We start from the raw sequence: 17,288 nt of genomic DNA on the forward strand, positions 1-17,288 counted from the left end.
TGGCTCATGTGATGGAAGAAATTTTTGGTCCAACAAGTGGTCCCAGCAAGAAACTTTATGTAATTCTCCAAAAACTATGGCCGCAGATTTACAAAGATGTAAACAAACTTGGGAGAATTGTAAAGTTTGACTGGTCTCAAGATGCTTTTAGGCCCGGCTCGTTACTGTTCAAATTTGCCTTTGATACTAAGTTTTGTATCACAGCTTTTCATAAGAATACTTTCCAGAGAGGTGATTACAAGTATCTTTGTTATCTTCTGGCATTTTTTCTAGGTTGAGTTGAGTTATTGAACTTTTCATTTAAACAGCCTGGAGCTCATCATGAGGCAAGATTTATGGCTGACTGTATATACTTACTGGTTATTCAAATGACTCAAATGTACCACCCTGCTGATTCCAAGACAGTTCGAAAAAATACAATAAACCATCTGAAAGCTGCAACCAACTACATTGTATTTTTTCATAGACTCTTTTTTCTAAAAAGCTCTAATGCTTCTCAAGTACATTCAAATGATTTAATGGCGTTCAATATTGCTTTTCAGCTAGAAACAGTAGACAAGTTTAAAGAATTTCCAGCAATAAGAAAGGTTCTTTACCAAAGTCTTATTCATCATACTTGGTATCTGCAACAATTTTTGCTCTTGCTGATAAGGATCTGAAAACCGAAGTTAAGACCAACATCTTAAACAAGCTGCTTTCCTATGATATCCCAGAGTTAAAAGATCTGATTAAAAAGAGGCCTGAAACTAAGGTTGAAAGTATTCCTACATCAAAATTAAAAGACTTTATTAACAAGCAGTCCTACATTTTGTTCTTGGTATTGGAGATCTACAAGAAGAAAATTCTGCTATGGAAAGAAAAAGGCATTGAAGCATGTGAAAACGAGGAAGTTTCCCAGTCTTTTACTTACTTTTCAATATGTGTAAGAACATTTGCAGTTGCAAATTAATTCAAGATTTATTGAGAGAACACACATTAAAGGCAGGCTTTAGGATACTCTCCAGGTATTTTGTTTAATAACACGAGTTATAAATATGATTTTTAGTTGTTATTAATAATAATAATGTATAAGTAGTACTTTTTATAAATTTATGAATTTGTAATTTAGGTTGTTCAGAGGAACCAGCAAAAGATTTCAAAGATTGCTACAAAGAAAGATTTTAAAATTATATAGTTAAATATTATTTGTATTTATAATATTGGTTTATTTTATATTACAATATTATTTTTTGATGTTTGAAAAAAGTGGTTTTTTGATGTTTGAGAAAAATGAGTAACCCCATCAAATTGAGGGGGGGGGGGGGGGAGGTCAAACATTTTGTTGTTCATAGTTTTTGAACGTTAAAAGATTTTTGTGTCAACTTTAAATTTTATCGATGAATATAGATTTAGTTGAGAATAGTAAAAAAAATAATGTATCAACTTGTTGCTCTCACGTTTGGGGCAGTTGTAGCTAAAATTTTAGGGCTTTTTTATTCTCAGGCTCCAATCATTGCAATTTTTTGCAAAGCATCTTTATTTGACATAAGTATAAACATATATGTTTGGAGTTTGTTCTGTCTATGTCTGGATGTTAACCTCAAACGTTAACACATGCTGTATTTGCACATGCACCTGCATTCTTAAAATTATTTGCTGTTCATTTTATTGCATTTAAGATAAATTTCTCCTTATAAAGATTTTACGACAACATATTTGTTTGTCGTAAAATCTTTATAAGGAGAAATAACATTTCGCTGTAGCTAGAGACTTAGTTTTATTGACAAAATGATGCCAAATGCAGTATTCCGCGTATTGAAATTCAATTTATGATATATTTTTGGGACACCCTAATATATATGTATATATATATATATATATATATATATAAATATATATATAAATATATATATATATATAAATATATATATATATATATATATATATATAATATATATATATATATATATATATATATATATATATATATTATATATATATATATATATATATATATATATATATATATATATATATATATATTAATGGTTATTAGGTTGCTCCTAAAATTCCTAACGATCTTATCACATTGCACCACGGAAAAGCATTTAACGAGGTAGTTCCCACCTGTTTTAGTATGACATCATCAGTGTGTATTGAATGCTGCATTCATATATGTATATATACATATACATATATATATATATATATATATATATATATATATATATATATATATATATATATATATATATATATAACAACGTAATTCCTACCTGTTTTAGTATGACATCATCAGTTTTTTATGTAATATTGTTTTGGTATTGATGTTTCTATTTTTTTATTGGATTTTTTATTCTGTTAATGTAAAAGATGTTGCCCATCTCTTTTTTCAAAAGTTTTTAGAGTTTTGAGAAAATTGTTTCTATGACAACACTTTTTTTGTGTTTTGTAATTTATTTAATAAATAAATATTATTTTTTTTATATTTTGAACTAAATTTTTAGGAAACTAGATGTGAAAATAACAATGAAACTAAAACTGATATGAAGAATGGTTGTGGGGATTCAAAAAAAATGACAGCAACAAATGTAACTGAAGTTCGGCAAGTTGCAAAAAAATCAACAGGGGCCAAAGCGCATGCTTATATGAGTCATAGGGGGAAATTTTTTATGACACAAAGACTTGATGCAGGTTTGTTGATTTTATTTTTTGTAAAAAATTAATTACTGATCCAAAGCATATACATATCCAAATATACTGATCCAAAGCATATCCAAAGCATATACATGTATACATGTCTTGTGCATTACTAAAGCATTTACATGTACACATGTCTTGAGTGTGAGAATAAATAAGTGTTAGAAGAGAAAAACATTTAAAATGCACAAGACAAGCCAAGCAGTTTTTTCACAATCTGTTGGTCTAAATTAAAATCAACATCTTCACAGGATACATCAAGTTTATTAAGTATCTTTTAAAAATAATAAATTTATTTAATGACAAACATTTTATTATAAAATATTATGAGCAGAAATACCAGTTAGAAGATAAAAAAATTAAAACCTTTTAAATAATTTTAAAGATTTTTCTTATATAGTGTCATTTTAAAAGATTATTATCATTTAAAATGTTGTTTAATGTATTTTAAAAATATATGCCAATAAAATTTATATTTAAATTATTCAATATCATACATATTTTTAAATATAAAATTATTAAAAGAATATATTCAATATATTATATACATTACAGTTGTACATTCAGTCCTGGTCATGACGTTAAACTAATTTTATAATTGGCAGGTGAAGTTCTTGTGGTAAAGGCAATTTACTTTAGTAACTGTGGTAAAGGCATTTTACTCAGGATAAAAATAACTTTAATTAAAAAAAAACCAGGTTTTGTTTTGGGTAAGGTCACACGGTTAACTAAACTTAACTGTTTTTCTTTTGGTGAAAACTGAACCAAAAAAAGCTAAATCGAACCAAATCGATCTACTTATTTAGAAACATAAAAAAACCAAACTGAAACCATAAAATCCTGAAAAAAAACTGTCATATAATGTAAAGTTTCAAAAATAACTTAAAAAATTTTTTTGAGATTAATAAAAAATTAACTATTAATATATTTTAGTCATTTACGTTTATTTATTTAAAGAAAAATGAAAACATGACTCTAAATATTGATAAAATAAGTTATTATAAAGATCAGTGCTGCCATAAAATTATGAATACATGCTGAAGACCCGAAGAGAGTTTTGAAAATTGTTGAAACACTGCATGCTAAATTATCTTGTTAAAAGCTACAACTGTTAAGAAAAAGCTTCTATTATACTTACATTTTACAAGTGTTCTTGTAAGCATAATAGAAGCTTTTTGTTAAATTTTTAACAAGATTCTTCAGTACACAGTGTTTCAACAACAACTAAGTTAGAAATTGTTCATTTATGAAGAAAAGTGGCACAAAAAATAAGGTATTTTACAGTGAGGAAATTAATAAAGTTACACCTCACCTAATTATATCAAACTATGCACTGAAATATTTATGTATATTATTAACTTCTTCAACTTCAGAGAGGGTTGTTACTACTGGTGGTAATGTCATTACTGCCAGAAGAATTACGTTGGCTGTTGAGAATGTTGAAAAGATTATTTTATAAAAAAAAACATTATAAAGATAAAAATAAATTTATAGTTTTTTTTGATGATTTTAAAATTTTTAAATTTATGAAATAAAATATGTATAAAACTGTTTTTTTTATTTTTAAACCAAATTGATCAAAAAACAATTCAAAGTTAATTGAAAAAACCAAATCATTAGTTTCGAGTTTAAAGTTGAATAAAAAGGAATCAATTAGAAAAAAACCTCAACAGCATCGCCTTAATCGCGACTAAGGGTAGGGTAGGGTACCCTTGCGACTAAGGGTAGGGTACCCTTGCGACTAAGGGTAGGGTACCCTTGCGACTAAGGGTAGGGTACCCTTGCGACTAAGGGTAGGGTACCCTTGCGACTAAGGGTAGGAGAAGCTTGTAATCTTTTTAGATAAATTTTTAGATCAAAGATAAACAAAACTGTATTTATTGTTAGCAATGTTTACCAGTTTTAAAAAAAAAGGTGTTTTGTAAAAAAAAAATTCAAAGTAAAGTACAACTCATTAATTGATTTTTTTGTTTGTTTTTATTTTGTAATTCTACAAAAAAGCAAGAGTTGCAATATAAATATAAGGTGTTTTAATTGATACAAGATACTTTAAATGAAATTTTTTTATACAACTATAGTTTTTTTACAATAACTTTTCTTAAAACCACTTTAGACATAAAAAAAAAGTTAAAAAAATATTCTTTTGTGGAGTCTTATATTCTTCAAATTAAAAAACATATTTCTATTGAAGTTTACACAATTAAATTTAAAAGGATTCAAAATGATTCAAAAAGATTTTAATTAACTTTAAAGTTCCATTTATATGTCCATTTATATGCTCCATTTATATGTGCTCTAGAGCTATGTACTCCATTTGTATGTGCGCGGAATCAAATTAATCACATATTTTATATTCATATTATGTGATGGTATCAGTACTATCTATATAAATATCAAATGTTGAGACAATCAAATGTTTCCTTGGTGACAGGCATCACTCTATATAATAGAAAATAAAACTTTCTATTATATAGAAAGGTATATCTCCTTAGATGATTTTCTAAATGTTAAACAGTGTAACATTGATGAGAGAGCCAAAATTTTTATTTGTAAAAAAAACTTTCAAAAATTGTTGTTACCAAACCTCTCTCAACTCATTAACTCAGAAACACAAAGCTTCTTGTTACCAAGCCTCTCTCTTTAACTCAGAAACACAAAGCTTCTTGTTACCAAACCTCTCAACTCTTTAACTTAGAAACACAAAGCTTCTTGAGCACAGAAAAACAAGTTGAATATAGTACTACCAGTGGTGCGATGATAAATAAACTTGGTACTTATTGCTTGCAAAGCAAGCATTTTACTCACATCACAAAAACTGTAAATAAAGTTTATTAAATGGCAATACTATTGTTCTCATTGAAGATAAACACAGTAATTAGTGTTTCTTTTTTGTGTGATGTGGCTGATTAGGAATCATTTATACATCAGGTTTATATGTGTATATTTGTTGAATTAAACATATATAAGAGCGTAACATTCTGTAGTAGAACATCAAACATAGAATTATAATCATATATTAACTATATGTAATAATATATTAAAAATATGCAATCATATATTAAAGATAACATTCTAAAATCATGCAAGTTATACAAACAGGTAACTAATAGGCTGACCTCAAATGTGAAAAGTGTAGTTGCTGAGCGCTTACTTGATAAACAAGAGATACGCAGATTAAACTCCATTCCTGGTAGTATTGCACTCTACTTGTTTTTTTCATACCAACCTTGTTCATCAAGGTTTATATTTCAGAGTTGTAAAATTGAGAGAGATTTAATAAAAAATTGTATGTTTTGAGAAAAATATATATTTACCTTCTCTGCCTTTTGTAGGTGAATATGATTTTGAATAATAAGACATTTTGTTTTTATTTTTGTTAATTAGAAGAGAGATTTTTCACAAAAATTTATTTAACAAAATTTACAACAACTCCACTACTAACCCATTACCTTATTTAAAAGTTTTCTTTTATTATAAGAACCCAAATATTGACTAACTTATTTTTAAAATTAAAACAGTAAACTTGTTATTTTAATAACAAGTTTACTCTGTTTTAATTTTAGTTTAAACAACTCTAGTTAAAACAGCTCATAATATTGTGGTTATAACTGTAAATGTTTTCACACTTGAAAAAACCTTATGTTTGTTTCAGAATAATGGTATTAATAATTTGAATGTTAATAATTTTAATTATCACTGATTATTACAACGATCCTTTCTTTTTTACTGTATTCACCTCTTTGAGGGCAATGGGGCTACTACAGCTTAAAAGGCTACTCGTAATTTATTGGATTGTTTTTTTAACTCCTTTTCTAACCTTATAACTTCTTTTAATTTTTTTTTAAAGAATTCTTAACATTGTACTACCAGGAATGTGATAGGGGCTTCTCACTTACAATTTAAAAACTCTACCACTACAGCACATTTTAATAAACATACACACACGCTTTTCTGTTTCAATTTTTTTTAATACTATATTGACTTGGTATAAATATCTGTATTTAGCAGCTGGTAATAATACACATAAATATTCCGACCGCTTATCAACAAGACATCTTTATCAAAATGATAACCAAATGTTTATACTGGATGCAAAATCATATGGTAATGTTGGTCGTTATATGAATGTAAGTTTTTTAGATTATTGTTTTGTTATTATAATTATTCTATCAAAATACTCATTTACATACCTTGCTGCTTAACATAAAAGTAATTCTAATGTTGCTTTTTTTTATAATAAAATTTAAACCATGTTGAAGGCAGATGCAAATTTTTATGTGTACTTCTCAACTTTTTTTTACAAAGCTTATAGAGCAGATTAGGTGACATAAAAAAAAAGTTGTAATCATCACTTTCAACTTATAAATATGATACAAAGGAAGACTATGAGAAATTCTTTAATAAAATTTAAATAAATTCTACTGACTATACACAGTCTGAGAGACAAAAGAGTTAGAGTGTGTAGTTAGTTAGTGTATTTATACTTAATCTTGTATAATACTGAGCTTAATAGTAGTCCTCACTGATATGTGTTTGATATGGCACTCATTAAAGTAGATTTAATGGCAAGAAAAAGTCTTGCAGCACTTTTTTTATAACTAACTATATTTAACTTACGTTAATTTAAAATTATATAAATGTTTGTTTTAAGTTTTACAGTTTTACTTTTTACTAGAAATTGCGGCAATGTCTTTTATTTTTGATTTAAAACTTTAATTTGTCGTATTTATAAAGTTATGAATAATAATAAATAATTTTAAAATAAATTTATTTTTAAGGCTACGTAGTACTACAACCTATATATATTATATACTGTACTTATATAAATATCTCTTATATTCTGTAAATTTAACAACACTATTTATGTATTAGGCCTAATATTTTGCTATAAACGTAACCAACATATTAAGTAAACTAAAAATAGACACTAAAACCTTGAAATTGATTTTAATTCTACTTTAACATAATGATTCTCTATCTAAATTGATGTATGGATGGTGTTATGCAACAATGTGTTAACCCACATAACTGAGATAATTGACTTTAAAATTTGAATATTGCTTTATTGGGAGTCCATTTTGTTGTCTTCATTAACAATATATATATATATATATATATATATATATATATATATATATATATATATATATATATATATATATATATATATATATATATTAGGGTGGAGCTTATTTTAGCGAGGAAATTTTTTTTTTTTAATTTTGATAGTCCTACTTTTTTAAGTTGTTCCTTTCAAGTAGAAAACACTCCCATAAAAATTTCAGCAAAAAATATTTATATTTAAAGGTAGCTCAATTGCTCCAAAGTTTAAAAAGTTTAGAAAAATTTGACAGATTAAGAATAAATTAATGATTATTTTTCATTTCTTGTTACATCACAGTAATCATTAAATGTTATAATTTTTGACAATCATTGATTAAACATAAACAAATTTAATAAGTTTATTAATTTCAAAAACTATATTTTTGAGATAATACAACTTCACGTCATACGAGTATTGTGTAAAATACCCAATTATTGTCATGTTATGCAATATAAAATTTTTTATTAAAAATATGAACTTTAAAGTTAATTAACAATAACTCTTGAGTTTAAATGTTCTACTCTTTTGCTGGCTTCTTTGCCAAAGTTCGCTTTTGGCTGTCTGGGTAGGCTTGTCGATGTTCTTCCACAACTTGTAGCAGAAACTGGAGCTGGGATTCATTGCGAGTGATAGGTCCACTATACTCCTGGATTAGCGCAGCTTCTCCTTCTGCATGATCATTTACCACTTTCAATAATTTTACCATCTCTGTTGCTTGTTTGAAATCGTCACATTCATTCCATAATTCAGAATCATTATTTAGAAATCCATCTGATAATTCCATCATTGAAAAGAATTTCATAGATTTGGCAGTTACAAAATCTTCCAAATTCTTGGTTTTTAATACGTCCATTGGAACACTAAGCCTTTTGGTGTGATCTTGTTCCAAATCTTCGTTCTGCATGGCACTCGCCATAAGTCGTTTTGTGGTTGAACTGACCTGATCATCAAAGAATGCTAAACCCACAAGTTCAGGCGACAAATACCATAAATGATTGGACAGCTTGATTGATGTAGCTTTTGCAATTGCTGGATGGGTGGTAGAGTACTTCAGCAAAGATTTCATCAACATCAAATATGGACCATTTGCAGCTAATGGGGCTGTGATCCATATTTTTAGGTAGACTCGAACCCTAAATACACAAACATCATGTAATCCCAGTTGTTCTGTCAGTGTTGATTTGAAATGATGTCTAAACATCATTGTTGATTTGAAATGATGCACCTTTTCTTTGCCAGTCAAATGAGGAAAGAGTTTGCCGTCCCAATGTACAACCAAAGGAATTTGAACACGAAACTTTGCTTTTAAACTTGCTGATCTCTGGGCTCGATGCTCCTGCCTTTGTTGACGTATTGAATCTTGATTTATGGCAAGATTGTCAATATTTTGACCCAAACTTCTAGCTGTTTCAGCAAAAACAAATGCAGCTTTGCGGTGAGATAATTTGGTTCTGTCTAGAGCAGCTGCCAGACCAAGTGTACAAAATCTGTTGTTACAGGTGTAACAACAGATTTTGTGCCCCTCTTTCTTTTTGCTGGAATACAAAATGTGGTGCCTCCAACTGCTCCAGTGGCACTCTTGTCTTCAGTTTTTGACGTCGAAATCCAGTTTCCTTTTTCTTTTGGCTGCCCTTTTTTCTTTTATTGTCAAAGTTAGATTCAATCCGGCCATTGATCCTCGCCTTTCTTTCTCTCGCTGTGCAAACAAGAAGTCTTTGTCTTCTTCAATGTTCATCATGCTCACAGCATTAGCATGAACGAAATCAAGTAAATCATCCAATCTGGAGATAAAAGAATCCTTTCTTGCTTGTTGAGTAACAGATTTTCTTCCTTTCAATTGTTCCAGTTTTGTATGGCAATTTCAATGTTCTCTCATTGGAATTTGAGCTTTCTGCCAAAACTTAGCAATCTCATTAACTGTAACAGATGATGATTGTCGAACAGTTTCTTTCAGGTCTATGTGGCGATACAAAATCAAACCAAGAGCCATACGTTTTTGTTTTTAAAAAAGAATTTCATTCAGATTACTCTGTGCATTACCATTTAATAAAATACCATTTAAGTTGATTTAACCAACCAATAAATGGGAAGGAATAAACAGGCCAGAAGGGCCAACAAGAGAAAACAAGCAACAAAGTGCATAAATGACCACGCAGGGTTGTAAAGAGAAAAAGGTTACACATACCTGGTAAAAGTAAACGTCTTCTACAGTATGCCTCGCTCCTGAAAGGAGCTACAGAGAATTGAGCTACCTCTAAATTTTGTCCAAATGAGCCTATATTTGGTAGTAATTATTTTTATTCTATAAAATATATATATATATATATGCATACATACACACTCCTAGTCAGTGTTTACAGAGACATATATATATATATATATATATATATATATATATATATATATATATATATATATATATATATATATGCATACATACACACTCCTAGTCAGTGTTTACAGAGACATATATATATATATATATATATATATATATGTATATATATATATATATATATATATATATATGCATACATACACACTCCTAGTCAGTGTTTACAGAGACATATATATATATATATATATATATATATATATATATATATATATATATATATATATATATATATATATATATATGCATACATACACACTCCTAGTCAGTGTTTACAGAGACATATATATATATATATATATATATATATATATATATATATATATATATATATATATATATATATATATAATATATATATATATATATATATATATATATGCATACATACACACTCCTAGTCAGTGTTTACAGAGACATGTTTTTTTTGTAACATTTTTTTTTTCACTTTCTTTCTACTCCTTTTATCATATTTATATAATTTTTAAAATATTTATTTTCTTCTATTTCTATTTAAACATTTATTATTTTATTTTAAAAATATAATTTTTCTATTTATTTATTTTCTTCATTTATTATATATTACATTTCATTTTTTTTTTCATCTATTTACAAAAACGATTAATTACAGTAATATAAACCATATTTAAACCTTGCCGTAACCCTAACCCTACGCCTGACCTTGATGCTAACCAAACTCTCAGTTGATGGAGCAACACTCTTTCAGGCTATTTGATATTCAATGTATGTACTTTTTGCTCTATATAAAAGTTGCTTACATGGACATTTTTTTATACAAAAAAAAACGATGCTTACAGGGAAAAAAAATCAACAGGTACACAAAAGTTTCCAAGATAATGCTAATGTCCCCATAAGTATTGTATTATTGCATTGTTATAGTTACACAGTATGCCAGATAATTATACAATTTTCATTATTTTTGTTTATATAACGCATGTGCAGCCCAAATCTTTAATTTTTTTTTTTTTGAATTTAATTTTTATATATATATATATATATATAAATATATATATATATATATATATATATATATATATATATATATATATATATATATATATATATATATATATATATAAATATATATATATATATATATATATATATACATATATATATATATATATATATATATATATATATATATATATATATATATATATATATATATATATATATATATATATATATATATATATATATATATATATATATATATATATATATATATATATATATATATATATATATATATATATATAAAGGCTTTGGGAAACGAGAGCTTTAGCTCTCACCCTCAATAATTGTCATGTAAACTTTAAGTAATAATTTTTATTATTTTTGTTTTATAAATATAGCACAGTTGCAGTCCAAATCTTTTTGTGCAAAATGTAATGGTTGATACTCATGATCTCCGCTTTCCATGGGTGGCATTTTTTACACTATTGTAAGTTTATTTAAAAAAATTTTCATAGTTTTTCAAAGAAATGTATAGGCTATATCTTGAAGCCATCAATCTATGGTGTTTAAACATATTGCTACTCTTAGACTTAATTGTTTTCAAGTTTTTGGTTGTTAATGGGATATTTACAACACAAAGAGATACTAAGCTCTCTCAATATCTTTTTGTTAACATTTATGTAAAATTAAGTTTGTTTTTGCTATATGTTTAAATTTGTTTAAAGTATATGCTTCGAAAAAATTCAAATAAAAACAGAAAAAATTTTTTATTTAGTTAGGTTATGACTAAACTAGAATTTAACATAATAGTTTTTAAAAACATTTTTAAAATTAGAAATAATATTGACAAGAAAAGCTTTTCCATTCTGTAAAGTATTGAAACTAGCTTTTATTAAGTTTAGTCTAAATATATTTATAAATATATTTACTTTCTAATTATTATATAATAGTAATCTATATATCATGTGCTGATATGGTAGAAACTGGTGAAATTAAGCCTATTTTTAAATAGATTTTTATTATTTGTCAATAAAAGTATATGACATTAGAAAAAGGTGTGACTGTATTTCCAGTCAATAAAAGAAACTTTTGCAAATAAAAATTATTTTAAAGTTTAGTTAACCTTAGAGCTGCAACAACCTAAAGCAAAAGGTTGCAACAACCTAAAGGTTTCAGATTGAAAAGTAGCTCCCATAACAACTTAAAAGGTTCTGATTGAAAAATGGCTTCCATAATTAAGACATAAAACTTTTTTTTTAATAGTTTTTTAAAAATAAATTAAAAAATCGAAAATAATTGTATCTGTCAAAGTGTTTTAATTAATTTAGTATTTTTTTTGTTATTGTTAACATCAGTATATTGTAATAATAATAATAATAATAATAATAATAATAATAATAATAATAATAATAATAATAATAATAATAATAGTAATAATAATAATAATAATAAAAATAACAATGATAATAGTTATAATAATAATAATAAAAATAACAATGATAATAGTAATAATAATAATAATAAAAATAACAATGATAATAGTAATAATAATAATTGCTTTCGGTTAAACTGTGCTTTTTCTCTTCTCGTTTCTGTTCTGTTGAACCTGTGGCGCAGTGTTCACTCCTTCATATGTTGCTGCTTGTATGTTTGTGTTTTGTCTGAACTTCTGGTGGGGTGTTTGGTCATCCGTAAGTTCCTATATTTATATTTGTGTTTTATTTAAATCTCTAATACAGTTTGAACTCATTTATCAACTAGTGACTCCCATTTTGTTCTTGAAATTCACTAGAAAAAACATTACATCTGTTAGATGTGATGTTTTTTCTTTTTTGATGTTTTTTCTAGTGAATTTCAAAAAAATCATCAATAATTTAAAGTACTGCTTACAGGAAGTACCTTCTTTTAATCTAGAGATGGTGTCATGATAAAAATAATCATTTTGAGCAAATAAGTATTTTTTTTTTGCATCTAGCTACTATCATGTAGAAGGTCTTCTAGACGAAGACTTTATTGGTAAGTAGAATAATTCTGTTGACAAGCCTTGAACTCTTTTCATCTATTAGACTGACATAGATGTGAACCTGTGTTGCATGGTTTGCTGCCTAGAATGATGAATCTTCTTGACTCTACTCATGGATTTTTGCTTATGCCTTTTTGATAGTGGCTAACATTAACAGATAACAGGAAGAGATGCATCTCTTCCTGTTATCTGTTAATGAAAGTACAGTTCTAAAATTCAGTTTAATGATTCTGAGACCGGCTGGTAGTAAATTTTCTGAACTTTGTGGTAGCTCTCAAAGAAGCAAATTTCATCAACAACTGCAAAATGTCAGAGTATTAACAATGCCATTTAACCATGTTATAAGCGGTAGTGGTGTAGTGGTAGAGTGCTCGCTTCATAATCGAGAGGTTCCAAGTTCGATCCCCACCACATTCCTGGTAGTACCGCACTCAACTTGTTTCTCCGCGCAGCGGGCTTGTTCTTCAAGGTTCGTGTTTCGGAGTTATAGAGTTGAGAGAGGGTTTTAACCACAATTAAGTAGCCTCCTCGTCTGTAGTGGCCTTCTGGGCCTTGGTGGGTGAATTAACAAAAAAAATAAGCATGGATGACTAATGTCCCTGAGGCCACAAGTTATGGCTTTAGGTTAATTAGCAGGACTTAGACAACTCCAACTTTGAGTATGGCACCCCAAGCTCATTGCTTGGGGTGCCATACTCTAAAAAACAGACTTTCTTGCTCTTTGTGAGACTAATTAAAATTTGGCTATTCCTTCTTTAGATCTCAGCATTGATGGGTACTATTCTTTAATTGGCAAAGACTTTATTAGTTATATTCTTGGCTTGTGAATATACTCATGTATCAATTCACCTAATTTAACCCTAATCACTTAAACCCACTTACTTTTATCTCTGGCTCTAGCTTGTGTTCAGTTTCTCTGTGTTCTCCTTAGGTGGTTCCCACCATGCAATGGTCTCTATAAATCTTTTATCTCCTACTTCTTCTTTGGACTCACCCTATCATCCCACTATTTACCACTATCCTAAAGCTGACTAGAATTTTTTTTTGTTATTTTCTTCGTGATGGTCTATGGGTTGATGTCTTGTCTCTCTCTGCTGATAAATGTGTCTACTAGTTAAACTCCTGGATCTGACAGGTGTGACCTTTTATTCCTACTTGTCATGTCAAAGATAAGCCTTATTCTACTCCCTGGTTTTCACCCTCTTGTGCAAGATCTATATCTAATTCTAATCGTTTTTTTCATCTTATTTAAAAGCACTACTCTCTTGAGTGCAAATGTCTATTTATTATTGCAAGAAATCATTAAAAAAAGTGGTCTGATGCTAACCTTCATTATTCTCAGTTTACTCAATCTTCTATTTTTAACAGTTTAACCCGTTGTTAGACATTCAAATCACTCAGCTTCCGTTGCCAAACTCATATCTCAATTAAGCTCTTACACGGCTTCTGATCCATACAACCCGTCCTAATCTTAAAAGTTCTCTATAATTCTCTTTAATTCTCTCTAAACTATTGAATACTTGACTGAATCTTGTTTTCCTGGCTGCTGAAAAATGGCATCTGTGGTTCCAATTTTTAAAAACTTTGGAGAACATTCTGACCAACTATCGCTTGATCAGTCTTCTTTCTGTTATTAGTAAGGTCTTTGAGTCTTTAATCAACAAATTTCTAACATCCCATATTGAATCAAATAACTTACTGTTAGACAATCGATACAGTTTTTGATCTTTTCATTCTACGAGTGACTTGCTAACTGCTGTGACTGAAAGTTTTTATTTTGCATTAGATGGAGGTGGTGAGGCAACGGCTATTGCTTTTGACATATCTAAAGCTTACAATAATGTTTAGAATGCTGGTCTCCTTCACAAGCTTGCTTTATATGTTGTATCTGGGAAAGTCATTTTTTTCTAACCAACCTATAAAGTTATTTTTTTCTGACCGCTTTATCACATGAAATAATAACACAACACTGTAAAGACTCTGTAAAGACTTATATTAATGAATAGCAACCCTCTAATTGAGTTCTCCTCTTTATGTGTTTTTGGATTAATATTCACCACTGACTCATCATGTAAACCGTATATGCAATCAATTGCTAAGTTAGCATCTAAGGTAGCTTTTTTTTATCGTACTCGCTATCATCTCACTCCTTTATCTCATTATCTTTCTATCTCCATTATTTCACTTCTATCTACCTCAGGGTTAGGGTTTCTTTCTTACCTCGTCCATCTTATTTCTATTGCCATTATCTTACTCCTCTAATTCTGTTCCCTACCTCTACAAATCTCTTATCTGGCTCTGTGTTCTTATGTTCTTTCCCTTTGAGACAAGGTCTAAAAACGCCTTGTAAATCTAGCTGACCCTATTTTAATTGCAAATCTTGAGCCTCTCTCCCATCATTTTACTGTTGCATATCTTCCTTTTCATGGCGCTGCTCAAAGAGCTATCATCTCTAATTCCATCCACCAAAATTTATTCTCGCTTCACTCGTCATTAAAAGTCTCATCTTTTTAATGTATCTGTTCCGCATTTTCTAAAATCTTTTGTCTAGTTTTTTTCCCCTCCACCTTTTGGAACTCTTTCCCAAGTTCATGTTTTCCTAAATCATACAGCCTACAACTTTTCAAGTCTTCTTTCAACGGATTCCTTGCTTTAACTACGTTCTTTGTTATCTAATAGCTCCTAACTTAATAGTGGTTGCTTGCAGTCTTGTTAGGAGAGGGTTAGAATTAATAAAAAATGTTCTGTCAAATCCTTTATCTTTCAAGTTTATTAGACTATTTTGCTTAAGATACAAACTTGTTACTCTTTAAAAAAAGTTTTTTTCCTAAAAATATTTTATCTATTGACGCAACAATTATCTTTTTTTTTCAATTAAGTTTTAAAAAAGGTAAGAAAAATTGCGGAAGAGGTTAAAGTGGAGGCTGCTAACTTTTAACTGATTTTTTAAATTCTGTTTCATTTTATTGTGAGGTTTTTATATGCGTTTGGAGTGTGTTGTTTAAAAACACATTTTGTACTTGTTATATTTTTATATTTTCATTTTTAGTAACATTCCGGCATACACTGAACTAACATGGGATTATAACTACGAAGTCGGTAGCGTTCCAAACAAGCATCTGTCTTGCAAATGCGGCTCTAAGCAATGTAAAGGCAGATTACTTTGATATTTATAGCAATATTTATAATAGACATTTTTTAAAATAATCTACAAGTTGTTTTAACTTTGACATCAATGTAACAAAAATTATCGCTTTTATATCACTTAACATTTTATATGTGTGACTGTTAATCCTAAGCATATGTTGTATTTAACCTAATTGTATCGAATAAATTCTAAAAGCAAATTTAATTGTTGCTAGTAATCTAGGTATATTAAATCTCATGAATATAGGTATATTAAATTTTAGATTGGAACAAAAGTTAATTTTTAACATAATAAATTCTCTCAAAACCAATTACTATTTCAAACTCTGCGGTAGCCTGAATTTTCACTGAAAAGAATTAATCGTTATAATATTGAAAATAAACAAAGTATATTGTGAATGTACCTTTTAATATTGAGAATAAACAAAGTATTGTGTGAATGTACCTTTTAAAATTGAGAATAAACAAAGTATCGTGTAAATGTACCTTTTAATATTGAGAATAAACAAAATATATTGTGAATGTTCCTTTTAATATTGAAAATAAAAAAAGTATTGTGTGAATGTACCTTTTAATATAGAGAATAAACAAAATTTTGTGTGAATGTACCTTTAATATTGAGAATAAACAAAATATTGTGTGAATGTACCTAGAAGTCTTGTAGTATACTGGTAAAGTAAGTATATAACTTCTACGTAGTATAAGAATAATAAATATGATTTCACACAGGTTCAAATGTGGAAGAGACGTTTTAAAAGATAAACCTGCCATATCTTCATTACCAAATTATTTAAGCGGTAAATTCTTTTTTAATCAGACTTTTACTTGAAAATGATGTTTGCATTAAAATCATGAAGATCTAACTCATCTTTGATATAATCAAGATAAATCAAGCTATCATTTCTAATTAATAAAATGCTTATATTCTGGGTACTCTGGTTATAAAACCCTCTATTAAC

The 17,288-nt window shown here is 28.0% G+C and overlaps 1 protein-coding gene across 8 annotated transcripts in view; it reads left to right on the top strand.

Moving 5' to 3' along the window:
* LOC100203637 (histone-lysine N-methyltransferase SETDB1) overlaps positions 1–16,529 on the top strand; it is a 121,862-nt gene extending 105,333 nt beyond the window's left edge. For 4 of the 8 annotated variants that reach the window (XM_065790293.1, XM_065790295.1, XM_065790294.1 and 1 more), the window contains exons 28-31: positions 2,487–2,673; positions 6,685–6,806; positions 11,558–11,646; positions 16,232–16,529. In XM_065790293.1, the coding sequence (XP_065646365.1) occupies positions 2,487–2,673; positions 6,685–6,806; positions 11,558–11,646; positions 16,232–16,349 (516 nt within the window). In that variant the 3' untranslated portion in view covers positions 16,350–16,529. The remainder of the gene's footprint in view (positions 1–2,486; positions 2,674–6,684; positions 6,807–11,557; positions 11,647–16,231) is intronic. The other 4 variants (XM_065790297.1, XM_065790299.1, XM_065790298.1 and 1 more) reach the window with 1 other exon arrangement.
* The last annotated feature ends 759 nt before the right edge of the window (positions 16,530–17,288 follow it).

Source organism: Hydra vulgaris, chromosome 02, assembly GCF_038396675.1.
Source record: "Hydra vulgaris chromosome 02, alternate assembly HydraT2T_AEP".
NCBI lineage: Eukaryota > Metazoa > Cnidaria > Hydrozoa > Anthoathecata > Hydridae > Hydra > Hydra vulgaris.